The 14,394-nt window shown below is 46.6% G+C and overlaps 1 protein-coding gene across 1 annotated transcript in view; it reads right to left on the bottom strand.

Annotated features, from left to right (window-relative positions):
- Positions 1-2,792, bottom strand: part of ABCC4 (ATP binding cassette subfamily C member 4 (PEL blood group)) — a 153,854-nt gene extending 151,062 nt beyond the window's left edge. The window contains exon 1 of the mRNA XM_062575852.1: positions 2,642-2,792. Coding sequence (XP_062431836.1) covers positions 2,642-2,715 — 74 coding nt within the window. The 5' untranslated portion in view covers positions 2,716-2,792. The remainder of the gene's footprint in view (positions 1-2,641) is intronic.
- Between the last annotated feature and the right edge of the window lie 11,602 nt (positions 2,793-14,394).

Here is a 14,394-nt window from a genome sequence, read left to right as displayed (position 1 = left end):
ATGTTTCCCGTGTGAGTTTGATCCTGTTTCTGCAAGACAGGATAATATTAGCTCTACAACACTAGCAACAAGAACTTGTGGGGGGGGGGGGGAAACAGGGAAGGGGGAAGCCTTCTTACAAGAGAAAAATTGGACTTTTGAAAAAAGAAATTTTTAATCAGGGTGTGGGGGGGAGGACACCTACCTAGCTGCCTGCAATGCTGTTAAGGATAGAAAGTAGGGCTAAGAGCCAACAGCTAGGGTTTGGGCAGCACGATAGCGCACTGGAGTAACTGCATCAGTGGTTGCCGCTACTCCCAGAACAGCCCGCCTCAAGCACTGTTTTTTCACTTCTCCAGCTGAAAGCATCTCTGAACATTCTGTGAGAAACAGCACTTCCAACGAAGCAGTACCCAAGAAATGCTCACACAGCTGTCAAAAGCTGCAGATTTCATGGAAGCAGCGAATAATTCTTAAAGCTAGCTTTCAGGTTAGCTTTACAGCTAGTGAAGCATATTTTAATCATTTCTTGATTTTATGTTAAAAAAAAAGTATTAACTTGCAGAAAGATGCCAGCTCCTAGATCCTCATTTTATGCTACTGCAGACATCACCTGAGCTGAATTTTTCATTGAGAAAATACTATTTGCTAATCAAAAATTGCTTTTTGACTAACAAATAACAAGAAAATACTGGTATTTTTTGTGATTACACACAGCACAGGTAAAAGTGTGACATAATGCTGCTGAAGCCTGTGAAAGCCTAGCAAATAGTATACAGGACTGTTTTTTTTTCATTCAGTAAAACTTTTTGCATTCTATAAAAAACTTTCTTCACAGCACAAGTCCTACAGTCGAGCCCTACTTTCTGAACAGTAAAAAATGTAATAGACCGTAAAGCAAAATATCCTAGTGAATCTCTGAAATTTCAGCAGGCCACTCATCTCACAAACACAGGACTCTCCTTCCTCTTGCCATTCTCAGGATAAGAACCTACAAATGTGTTTGGGGTAAAAGAACTTTTGAAGTGCTCTCCTAAAACTTGAGAAATTTAGAATAGGTTTCGCTGGTGCTGTTGAACAATCCACTGCAACAAGATGGACGATGGGAACAGTCAAAAAAAAATAGTCGTGAACATGGCACACTTCCTTTTTCACCTCAAACAGGATTGTTTCGAGCCTAACTGGTGGCAGCAGCACAAGATTGCTGCAAGGGAAGGCAAACAGAGCAAAAGCAGCACTGCAGTGCAATATGGCCAACACATCATTCATCCCACTCTGCCCGGATTTCCTAGCAAAGATGTTTCTAACACAAGCACCCCAGTGCTAAAAAAAAAAAAAAAAAAAAAAAAAAAGTCAGGGACACAGGGAACACAGGGAGCTCAACACGAGCATAAAACCTCTGCTTCTTGCACACAGTACTTGCGAGCACATTTCTTTGACTGAAAATATGGTTAGCTAAAACTGGTCAGGGCCTTTAAAATCCCTCTGCTTCCTATAAAGGATCCCTGTACCTGCTGAGAGCTGCTTTTAGGATCAAAGACTTTTTTTTTGCTTGTGTTTCAGAGGTTTTTGAACACAGAGGCCTCGCGCACAGTGCCCTCTCTTCCTTCTCCCCCAAGTCACAGGGCAGGCACACTCAGGGTCCAGGCTACAGGAGGTTAAGCAGGCTAAGTGTTACCTCTGCAACTGTTCTCTTCCAAAGGGATCCTGCTGCGATAGACAAGCTTGATACTCCTCCTTTTCACCTTGCATGGCTTTTTTTCCCCCCTCATATTTCAATGCAGCAGAACTACAGGATCGTAATTCCTCGTTGCTTTGAGTAACAATGTGCATCTGCACCAAAGCCAGCGCTAGCAAGCGAACAAGCACGAACTCTGCACTGCCACCACAGTTACCTGGTCTCACGTAAAAGTTACTGGTCTCCCAGCAGCTTGCAGGAGCGCCCCGTTCCCCACCTCCGCTCTGCAACACCCCACGCCCCCAGGGAGCCAAAGCCAGAGGCGGCCCTCACGCCGGGAAACCCCTAAGCAGACTGCGCAGCTCAGAAACAGCCTCATTCAGGACCGGAAAAAAAAAGGGGGGAAAAGAAAAGAAAAAACAGACTCTGACAGATTAACAAGCGCTCCGAGACGAGCAGCACCTGCTGCCGATCCGCTACGCGCGCAGCCAACACGTGCTGCAGCCGGGCGGCGGGGCACCCCCGGCCCGCGGAAGCGGTACCAGAGCCGGCAGGGCGGCGGGCAGGGCGGCGGCGAGGCACTGCGGCGGCGTCCCCAGCCTGCAGCTCCCCGCGGGCGGCGCATCAGCGGGCTTTCACCTCAGGAAACCTCGCCCTGCCGCCGCTCCCGCGGCCCGGAGTCACCCGCGGCCCGGGCGCCCCGAGCCGGCGGCGCCGACACGTGTTACCGCCGCCAGGCCCTCGCTGAGCCGCTTTTGCAGAGTCACCGCCTCCCCCGGGGCGCCCGGACCCTGCCGGGGCACAGACGAGGAGGCGGCAGCGGCGGCGCCCCCCGCCCCGCGCCGGCTGCCGGGGCTCGGCATCTCGCCGGCGGCCCCACAGCCGGCGCGGGAAGCCGAGGGACACGGCGGCAAAGCCCCGGCGCGGCGCCTTCCCCGCCGGCGAGCAGCCCCGGGGCCGCGCCTCCCCGCCGCCCGCCCTCACCAGAAGAAGAGCCGGGAGCAGACGTTGGCATCCCGCAGCGGGTTGGGCTTCTCCTCGCGGGGCACCGCTTCCATGCCGGCGCGGCACCAGAGGCGACTTCCCACAGCGGCACCCGCCGCCGCCGCTTTGCCGCCGGCCCGCGCTGTTTCCGGCAGAGCCGGCACCCGCCGCCTCCTCCCTCCCGCCGCAGGACGCCTCCTGCCGGCCAGGCTCCCCGCCACGCCCGCCCCCGTGTGCCGGCGGAGGCGCCGCGCAGCGCCGCAGGCCGCGCCGGCCGCCCGAGCCTCCCCTCCCCCCTCCATGTTCCCCCCGCCGCGCGGCCGTTAGGTGCCTCCTCGCGCCTGAGGGGAAACGGCCGCCGCCGGCGGGGCGGCTCCGCTCCCTCCTCACCGGCTTCCCGCCTGCCTGTGCCCGAGGGGAGGCACTTTTTTTTTGCCCTCGTAGTGCTCGAATAAAAGATTTTAAAGCCTGAGAGGATGATTTTGTTTGTTTTTTTTAATGACTTAAGGAAGTCTCCCTGTTCGGTGCTGCGGCCGGGTGATGTTGCCCTCCTCCAAACCGCTTCGGCCGTGCTATGTGCGAGGTTCTGGCCCCTCACCGCGCTGTTGCTGCTGGAAGCCTTAGCGCCCTCTCAGCGCGAACCGCACCAAGCGAGGCACCTGCAGGCCTTCCTGGGCAGAGAAACAAGACGCCAGTGAGGAGCAATTGCAGCCTAACGGGCCTGACCTGCCAGAAACACTTGTCTCCACCTCAGCCTCCAAAACACTGCAGTGACTCTTACTGAAAAAAAAAAGAACAAAAAAAAAAAAAAAAAAAAAACTTGTGATCACCTTTCCAGCCTGGAGATGAGACGCCAAGGAAGGGTCTACATTCAGAATTGCAAGTAAAAGGGCACTAGGGGAGCACGAGAGCAGCCATAGGCTGGTCTCAGTCTGCAAACCAGTGCTATCTGCAGCTCAGCTTTAGTGTTGTTGAGGAGAATTTGATGGTAAATGAAATAAATAAAGAAACCAGAATACACAAACACAGACACTCACAAAGTAATCATATAATTCCAAGAGAAGGTGCATCGCAGAGATCCCTGAAGCAGTTTTTAGAAGTTGGGTCAGAGGCTGTCAGATGGTTGTCAGGGTGAATGATCCCCATGCTCCTCTCCATGGTCATCTCTGTGGCCTGCCACAGGCGATGTGACTGCAAGAAGCAGAGGGGGCCACAAGAAATCTAAGATAGTACAAATGTGGGGCATGTGTCTGAAGATAATCAAAAATTCTTCAGCTCAGTGAAAAAAATGCCAAGCAGAGTCGTTTTTAGTCCATGCCCTAATTTCTCTGCAGCCTTCCAGACTCCTTTCCTCTCCAGCTGAGCCAGCTGCAAGGCAATTCTCCTGCTTATTCAACTTTTGTCCCTAGGAGAAATCAACCCTATCCCCGCTAAAATGGCTTATCAGCAAAATAATTGTGGCATGTCATTATCACCATGGGCACGTGGAGTTGACACATGGTGAACATACAAGATGATAGTAAGATTTGGGCCACACTGTGTCATTGAAGAAACAGCATCAATTCACACTTTTTAAGTCACTGCCCAAAACATATGAGGACAAGGTCTGCCCATCAACAAAGTCTGGCAACCCAGGTTTAGATTTCTGAGACTCAAAATTGTCTAAACAGTTACTAAAAAGAAAATAAAAGTATAGCAGTCCAATGCAAGTCCCAAAACTTCAATATAGTTTGGGGCAGGTAATGGAGGAAAGGAAGATGTAAATCTTTAAAACAACTATTCATGAGACTTTTTTTTTCTGAAATAAAATCAAGCCAGATTCCTGCAATGAAAGATTATCAAAACATTTCTTTGTTTGTACAAGCTTGTAGAATACTGATCATGAACAAGTAGGTTTTTTTAAGAGCACAAGATCAGAAAGTAACTTTTTTCCAAGATTATTGTAATGGTAGGAAAACAACAAAGAACAAACCTCAAGAAGTAGATTTCTTCTGTCCCAGAATTATCAGTGACAATTACTGACAATGCATAATTTTATAATAATTTTTGCTGTTGAATTCCATGTCCAAAAAACACTCTAGGAAGGTTTGGAGAAGGGAAAACTAAAGATTTAGCAAGACCAAACAATTATAATAAAATTCAATAAGAAAAGCCTGAAAGCCAAATTAATCAGTAACAGTCAAGTGTATAAGTAACCATTAGAAACTGATGCAGCAAGACAGAATTGTGAACCAATTAAAAACAGTAACAGAGATGCTTTGGAAAATCTGAGGCTGCATATGGAGAGGAGAGAGGAGGGAAAATAGCGTGGAGTGAGGAAATTAATAATCTTTATTTCAGAGGAAACGAAAAGCAATTGCTGACCTTTTAGTTATCCATTAAATATTCTGCTGTGGTAGCAATGTATTCTCAACACGGAAAGACGAAATACACAAACAACCTAATCAAAAGTTAATATTCCACAAATCCATAATAAAGATATCACTCTAGCAAAGCCAAGTACTCAGATTAGTCAATGGCCAGATTAAGCCGGGGCATTTGAATTAAGCCATTTATGCATATACATTAAGCTATGGTAATTAGATGATCACAAGGGATTCCACAAACATACAAACACACAATTTTCCCCATTTATTCAGTACACAAAAAGGAAATATTCATTAAGCAAGCATCTGTACAATGTGTAGCTTTAAGCCCTCTTTGCTGTGCTCTCTCCTGAATACAGTCAGAATCACCAGTTTCTGCATGTGCATTTTCTATGGCACCTTCCACTATAGTATGAGGAGTTCACACACACCTGCTTTTCACAAAGCCCTTAGGAGATAATTGGGCGGCTTATCTAATTTCCACCTGGTGAGAAGAAGCCTGTGGATCTTAAGGCAAATATAGCCACTGATTCTGAATATGCAATCAAAACCTAAGGCTTAATATTTCTGAGAACGTAGCACTGTAACCTTTCAAGTTCAGGCCAGCATCCATTGACTGCAGCTCCAGAGCTGACCAGTTTCTGCAAGTCGTACCCCAGCATCTCAAGTCAGGTATCTGGAAAAGAAGGGCACGTGCCTGAGTGTGTCTTAAAAGTCTGGATGAAAGATTTACCGAGCACTACGTGGTATCTCTGAGGCAGCAGTAAGGGCAGAATCAGATTCAAAGCTGTTTCAAAGACTTCAGAGGGAGCAGTTTTCTAAAGACAAGCTATCATAACAGACTGCGAAGGCTTTACCACAGTGTGTTGTTTAATTTTTTTGATTGAAGCCAGACAGAAAGGCAGTCCATATGCTGCCTGACAAACCAACCAGACGGCCCTGTTTCCTGCCATGCCATGGTCAAGAAAGCAGGCTGGCCAATGGCTGGCAGCCCAGCTTGTCACCATCCAGTTTGTGGCCTGACTCATCGTCTCGCTGACGTACACACTGAAGAATAGTTTCTCATCCTCCTGCAATACAGATAGATTGGCCTGTTCTTGTTCAGCTGCAGAACACAAATGTCAATGATCCAGAATCAAATTGTAAGTAATTTTGCTGTTTCCATCTAGCCATTAGTATATAATAGCAGCATTTTTTCTCAGACACCTTTTCTTCTTGTTGCTCTGCTATCCATCTCTATTTTCCCTGTATCTTTAACTACCTGTATCAGTATTCTACATGTCATATTTTCTAGCTTATGCTAATTAACTTATTTGTCCCCTTTAAATTATGATGGAATTAGTTGCCGAAATGTTAATGCCTGCTGCCGCTATTCCACTTGGATACCAGTTACCACTTTAGAAGGTTTCAGGTCTTCCATAGCTTCTGTGTTGTATCTGCCAGTCCCATGCCAATGTATCAAGCATCCTTTAAATGGCAATAGGCACCTATGTCTGGGCAACTTGGCTTCTGAATCAATTTGAGTTTTAGGCCGAAATCCGTCTTTCACAGCAATATCAAGTCGTTTTGGCCGATATGATTCTTTCTAAAGAACTCTTAACTTCCATTCACATTTTTCTGTCTACATGTCACACAAACACACATACGCACAATATTTCTGATGATTTTCATAATTTAGTTCTTTTGAATCACTAGATTCATTGTTGATGTTTGGATGTCCAATTATTTCCTTCATAAAAAAAAAAAGTATGTTACACTCATTTATCCATAGCAAACAGTAGTTTCTAGTGATTATCTGCTGAGATGGGATTCAAAATAGTTGCTTTTTATTAAATTCAGTATTTATGGCAATAGAGAAGCATCAGTAGAAGTTGTACTAAAAGTTTTAATCGGCACAGATACCAAAAGTTAAGTTCCTTGTAAAGATCTTATCTAATGAATCATGGAATGGTAAGGTTGGAAGGGACCTCTGGAGGTCATCTAGTCCAATCCTCAGTGTAGCCCATGCAGGGATTGAACCCCCAACCTTGGCATTAGCAGCACCACACTCTAACCAACTGAGCTAAACCTGCCCCCCTGTTGATGTTTGTGCATGTGTACTTCATGCATGTACATTTAAAGACTGATACTTCAGCAGGCTGATTTGGATGTGCTATAGTAGGCCCAGCTACTCTTTACGTTTACAGTTAATACATTGATTCATGTGTGTTTGTGATAATGCTACCCTGAGCTACATACCCCTGTTTTATCCATTCCTAAGCTGCTGGGAGCTTATTTTACTATCCTAGTCTCACCAGATAATAGGCATTAAACTTTCCCTTTCTATTAATTACAGTTTCAATTCTTCCATTTTGTTAACCCACATTCCTAATATTGGAAGGAATAAGACTCTGAAGAGCAAAGTCTTTCTTTACGTTCTCAATCAACTGATACGAGGTGGAAAATTTTGAACTTCCTTTGCCTTCTTCATGCCCTCAGCTCTTGCTTTTCTAGCTTAATGCTATCCATCACAGCCCAGGATAATCTCCATACAACAGTGAATTACAGGAACAGAAAAATTAAATTGAGTCAGCTTCAGGGCACGGGTGAGTCAGCAAACAAAAACAAACTACTCTGAGTATTGTGCAAGCTGGGGAAAGTAAAGACTTCCCACCCCACTTCCCACCCCTGCAATCTTAAAAAATAGGTTAGATAAATCTCTGTCATGATGCTTGATCAACGTAGGTAACCTTTTCCAGGGGTAATTGGCTGACTTTCTGAGATCCCTGTTTTCTATGAATGCCAATGTCCATGCACTCATTTAACTAGGCAAGATTCCCAGAGTGTTACCATGACTTCCACACAACAGAAACAAGTATTATTTTAAAAAAACTCTTCTCAGAGCCTGGATATGAATGGTAGATCTCCACTTCAGCTCATTTAAGTCTGATTTCAGTGATACTCTGCTCTTGCTGTACAGCTGAGGATCTTATATATGAAGGGGTTGTCTTAATTTAGGACATACAACACTGAGAAAAACAGAATTCAGATGACTTCAGTAGGAAAGCTTTGTTTTCAAAGCTGTTTCAGAAGTGGGGTTGTAATAAGCTAACAGCAGACAACATTCTCCCACTAGAGTTAGTAAAACCTGTGCTTCAATGCTTTTCTTGATTATATTGCATTTTCCACATTTATTTACATGAATGTGGTTTCCATGGCATAATCTCTTTCATTCAGTGTCAACATAAACTGGAAAAAGCAGAGGAGGGAGAGCAAAGGTGGAAGCATTGCCCGAACTTCTCCCTTGCCTAAGGAATAGAGGAGGAAAAAGTAGATGGCAAGCACTCAAGCTTTTGTAAGACACAACAAATCAATCATCAGCTCCACTTTATAGCCCAGATGTTCCTGGTTGTTCTTGAAGTCACTGCATACACTCTGCATACACTGTTAGCTTTAAACACAGGCACAAAAAATGACCATCCATTCTAGCAAGACACTAAGGGCACCAAAAAAAAAAAAGGTCTCAGTATTTATTATTAATTTTTCTGTTGAGACAGGAGAGAGAGTTTTACTCAGTTCTCAGTACCTTATTGACCCTATTGACAGATCGGAAGGGGAGAAAGCAATTCTATCCTAACAGAAATAAGCTAAGGCCAACACTGTGTAGATATGACAGGGAAAGAGAAGGGAGCCAATTATATGCATATAAAAACGTAAGCCATTTTTAAAATATTTCCTATCCAGCCAGGATATGACGCATTTACCACCAAGTATAGACTATTAAATCAGAATGTAAACAGTGTTAAATAAACGTAAACATAGTTCTTCTCAGCCTCGGCCAATACAGTCTGGCAACACCATTGTCACTGGACCCTTCTTAGCTCTTAGTTACTTAACCAGAGTCTAACATGTCTAAGTCAGTGGCTTGGCCCTTTGGCTAGGTCACACAGAATTTCCACCTTTTCTGGGCTCTCACAGTTTGAGAAGAAACAGATTTTTTTCTGACACTTCTGGGCACAGTTCTAAGCAGACTGCCAAAGTTACCTGCCCACACAGAGCAGTCAAGAAGCAATTTTCCTTGTCTGATCACTCTGCCACAATACATCCTAGTGCATCCCAGTGGCCCACTTTTCCTCCTCCCCAAACCATGCATGTCTGGCCATGGTTGTTCTTCCTTATGTCTTTTTAACTTTCTGACACCTGTCTCAGGTGTGGCAACAAAGGATTGACTAGATAGCAAAACCACGTGAAACTTTTTCTAAATAAGATATATTTTGTGCATCAGAATTTTGCATTTTAAGATTTGTAACATAATTATTGTAGTATATTTATGCTGAATTATTTATATTTACTTATTTGGATTAATTTTAAATTTTATATTTATTTAAATCCCAGTACTACAAACATCTGTACATACTGGTTCATGGGCATCAAGGATATTAAGATGCACAAAGATCTTCTGTGTTTAGATTCTTACATCTTAATCACTGTTGTATCTGAGTATCTTCTAGCAGCACATTAAGTACCATGACTAACACCTGTCAAGTGTTGTTTATTCTTGCTCTCTTGCTCTCTCTCATCCCTCTGGCAGGGCTGAAGAATTGTGTGCATGTGATGCACAATTTTCATTTACTGCAGAGTCATGCTTATATACCCACAGCTGTGTTTAGGGTAGAGAAAAGAAGGCTGAAGTAGTATATACTCTAGTTCGAGCAGAAGATAGTGAGGTTTTTCTTAGTCTTCCCACCCCATGAGTATTTGTTTCATAGCCTTAGAAAAAACAAGGTGGAAAATTGTGTCTCCTGCACAGCAAGGTTTGCCTTTATAGAGAGATGTTCTTCTCCTTCCGTGGTGGGTAGACATTTACCTTAGTCTATATCTCAGAGTTTTAGGCATTTGTTTAGATGTCTGAAAATAAGCAACAGAGCAGTCAGAGGGCAAGAATTGAGATCTTGCATTTGACTTCATAGTTTCTGGAAAGCCGAGCAGAGAGCAGACCACAGAGATGTGTTTCTCGTAGTCTGTGTCACCTCAGGGATATGCACCTTGTATTCTGCACTTCATGGTGCTTCCTATGGGCTGAGGGCTTCATGTCCAAGTACACAGAGTGGGTGGAGGCCAGAGAGAACAGGTACGTTGGTGACTGTGAAAGGGAGAGAAGAATGCTGTGGCCTCAGATGTGTCATACCACACTAAGTAACAGTCTCCTGCTCTACTGGAGATAATAAGAGAAAGTACTCGTGTTTGCTAATATGCAAATGCTGGGGTTGGTGAGAAATTAAGTCGCACTCCCATGCCATGACTTGAGCTGGTCTGATGTAAACCCATACATACACACCTTCAAATCTTGCTCTTAAGCTGCAGAGCATTCCTGGGAATCCTATGGCCATGTTTGTATTCATTATATTTTGATTTTCTTCTTCTTTAGTGCCCTCTTCCTAATATACTCAGTTTGATGGCCTTTCAGTCTTAGTACCCCAGACCATGAAGGGCATGATATAAGGAGACTATGGATTTTTTTAGAACAGGAATAGCTGTTTCAGAAACAGCACAGGGAGGAGGAAGGAAAAGTAAGCATGAAAGAAAAGCGTAAGCATGAGAAACCTCAGCATAAGACCAGTCAGAGAGGTGAACAGGAAAGGAGGAAGGTCCAGGGGGCAGATGCTACCCAGTGCATGGAGGGAGGATATGGATCTGAACTGGTGCTGGAGGGAGAAGCAAAGATAATGAGGCATAAGGGAAAAACACTGAGCATAATAGAAATAAGAGAGAGATGAGATTAATCACGAGAAGAGACTGGAAGGAAATGGTTGTAGCAAGTACTGAGAGTAGCCAGTGGATGGTGAAGTGTGCATTAACTTCTGTGACCAACAAGCAAGGGGTACATATGAGGTCCTGACACCAACTGAGATTCAAGACCAAACTGGCTGAGCGGAAACTCTTTTACAAATCCCTTCAGTTATGACCAGAGACAGGCAAGAATAGGTAGGCTAGATATATATGTATATTTATAGTCTCATATCGCTGTTAGCAGGATAGCTCTAAGCTCTATCAATCAGCAGTCATAGCTGTAGTTCTGTTTCTGTAGCTAAATGCATTTGACGCAGCAGTTTGCGCAGCACTGTCTCGGCTCTGCCTTGAACTTCTGTCGGACATTGTGGTCTGCTGACCCTTGTGGGACGAGGGGACTAGAGAGTGACTCTGCTAACAGGTAAGGGGAGCTGGGCAAGGGCAACTGCAGGTAGCCTTAGGCTCTCCTGGAAGAAGCCCCAGCACTTATCCCCCACTTGAGCTGAGTGTAGCTACTGCTAAGGAGCAGTCTCCTTTCTCCCTGAATAGAGGGAGTTGGGGCTTTTGACACAGGTAGCCCTTGTTTGGGGTGGATCAAGTACCCTGCGGGTCAGTAGTAGGGAGAGGTCTATTTAAGAGCCAGGCCTGGAGCACAGCTCCTAGAGCGCAGCAAACAGACGCAGCAGTTTGCACAGGAGGAACACAGTTAGGTGCAAGAGGACATCTTCCAGTGCCAGTAGTGCCCACTCTTGCTAACGTGGTTGTAACTCGCCGTAAAGCATATTTGCCAGTTGCTGTGGGAACTGCTGCATCAGTTGTGTCAGAAGTGTCAGACAGAGCCTCTTGTAGCAGATGTTACCTTACAGCTCCCAGGCTGCAGGGAGTGTTTGGAGCCTCTCCAGAAGGCCTGGACTGATGGTCCACCCTCCTGCAAGAGGTGGCTGTTGTTGAGGATTTGTGTCCTCAAGTCAGGGAGTTGAGTGATGAAGTCCGTAGATTGTGAAACGTGCGAGAAAGTGAGCAAGAGCGTTCTGAGAGACCATGCTGCTCCCCTGCAGCAGGGGAGTTGCTGGAGGACTCTGTGAAGAGAGAAATAGTACAGCACAGTACGGTCGAAGAAGGCTGGAAGCTAGTTGATTCTCGAACAAAAAGAAGAAATGCCCCTATTCCTCCTGTAGACCTGGAATTACAATTGAAGAACAGGTTTAGTGCACTTCAGGATGAGAAGAACCCAGACCTGGCCTCAAGGGAAGCAACAGGGCTGCCTGAGCCTGTGCCTTGTGTGACCACTCAGAAGAGGTGACAAGTGGTTGTAGTGGGTGATTCCATGCTGAGGGGGACGGAGGCGACTATCTGCCAACCTGACCCCTCCTCTAGAGAGGTTTGCTGCCTGCCGGGGCAAGGATATGAGATGTGTCTGAAAGGCCACCAAGGCTTGTCCGCTTATCAGACTACTACCCTCTGCTGCTCTTTCACGTGGATGCTAATGATACAGAAAACAAACTAGAGACAATCAGGGAAGACTTCAAGGTGGTGGTCAAGGGTCTGGGAGCCCAGGTGGTCTTCTCATCGGTTCTGCCAGTTAGGGGGAGGCACATGAGGAGGAATAGGAAGACTTCCCAAACCAACAACTGGCTATGCTGTTGGTGTTGGCAACAGGGTTTTGGATTCTATGACCGTGGAACATGGTTTGAAGACCAACAACTGGTGGGGAGAGAAGCAAGCAGGGCACCTTTGCCTTTGCAAACAGGTTGGCCAGCCTGGTAAAGAGGGCTTTAATCTAGGTAGGAGTGGGGAGGGGGGGGTGTCATCAGACAGAGTAGACAACAAAACACAAGTTGGGTTGGGGGGCCTCCAATGGGTGCATGCAGCTGGGGATGTGCGTTTGGGACATGGCCATGGGCGACCCCTGTGCACCCTTCCTGGGAAACCTGCAGGTGTGACCACCTCTCTGAAATGCCTGTACACCAATGCACGCAGCATGGGGGAAAAACAGGAGGAGCTGGAGATCTGTGTGCAATCACAGGGCCATGATCTCATTGCAGTCACGGAGACATGGTGGGATAGCTCTCATGACTGGGATGCTGCCATGGATGGCTATGTGCTTTTTAGGAGAGACAGGCCAGGTAGGCGAGGTGGTGGAGTTGCTCCTTATGTGAGAGAGCAACTGGAATGCATCGAGCTCTGCCTAGGGGTGGAGTAGGAGGAGGCCATTGAGAGCTTATGGGTAAAGATCAAAGGGCAGGCCAACACGGGGGCACTGTTGTGGGTGTCTACTACAGGCCACCTGACCAGGAAGAGAAAGTTGATGAGGCCTTCTATAGACAGCTGGAGGTAGCCTCACAATCACAGGCCCTGGTTCTCCTGGGGGACTTCAACCACCTTGACATCTGCTGGAGGGACAACACAGCAAGGCACAAACAGTCCAGGAGGCTCCTGCAATGCATTGATGACAACTTCTTGTCACAAATGGTGGAGGAGCCTACGAGGAAGGGTGTCCTGCTGGACCTTGTCCTAACCAACAGAGAGGGACTGGTTAGAGATGTGAAGGTTGGGGGTAGCCTTGACTGCAGTGACCACGAGATGGTGGAGTTTAGGATCCGGAGGAACAGCTCATTCTGGATGTCATCTCCAGACACATGGAGGAAAAGAAGGTGATCAGAAGTAGTCAACATGGATTCACCAAGGGGGCTTAACCAATCTGATAGCCTTCTAGGATGGCATGAGTGGCTGGGTAGATGAGGGGAGAGCAGTGGATGTTGTGTACCTTGACTTCAGCAAGGCTTTTGACACTGTCTCTCGTAACATCATCCTAGAGAAGCTCAGGAAGTGTGGGTTAGACGAGTGGACAGTGAGGTGGACTGAGAAGTGGCTAAAAGGCAGAGCTCAGAGGGTTGACATCAGCAGTGTGGAGTCTAGTTGGAGGCTTGTAGCTAGTGGCATCCCCCAGGGCTCAGTACTGGGTCCAGTCTTGTTCAACTTCTTCATCAATGACCTGGATGAGGGGACAGAGTGCATCCTCAGCAAGTTTGTTGATGATCCCAAGCTGGGAGGAGTGGCTAATACACCAGAAGGCTGTGCTGCCGTTCAGAGAGACCTGGACAGGCTGGAGAGTTGGGCGGAGAGGAACCTCATGAGGTTCAACAAGGGCAAGTGCGGAGTCCTGGACTTAGGGAAAAATAACCTTAGGCACCAGTACAAGCTGGGGGCTGACCTGCTGGAGAGCAGCTCTGCAGAAACAGACCTGGGAGTGCTGGTGGACAACAAGTTGACCATAAGCCAGCAATGTGCCCTTGTGGCCAAGAAGGCCAATGGTATTCTGGGTGCATTAGGAAGAGTGTTGCCAGCAGGTGGAGGGAGGTGATCCTGCCCCTCTCCTCAGCCCTGGGGAGGCCTCATCTCAAGTCCTGTGTCCAGTTCTGGGCTCCCCAGTATAAGAGAGACCTGGAGCTACTGGAGAGAGTCCAGCGTAGGGCTACGAAGATGATCCGAGGGCTGGAGCACCTGCCCTATGAGGAACGGCTGCGAAAGCTGGGCCTCTTTAGCTTGGGGAAGAGAAGACTGAGGGGGGATCTTATCAATGTGTATAAGTATCTGAAGGGAGGGTGTCAAGGTGAC

This window comes from Rhea pennata, chromosome 1 (assembly GCF_028389875.1).
Source record: "Rhea pennata isolate bPtePen1 chromosome 1, bPtePen1.pri, whole genome shotgun sequence".
NCBI lineage: Eukaryota > Metazoa > Chordata > Aves > Rheiformes > Rheidae > Rhea > Rhea pennata.
The sequence above is the reverse complement of the archived record's forward strand: the minus strand, read 5'-3'. Positions and strand labels throughout refer to the sequence as shown.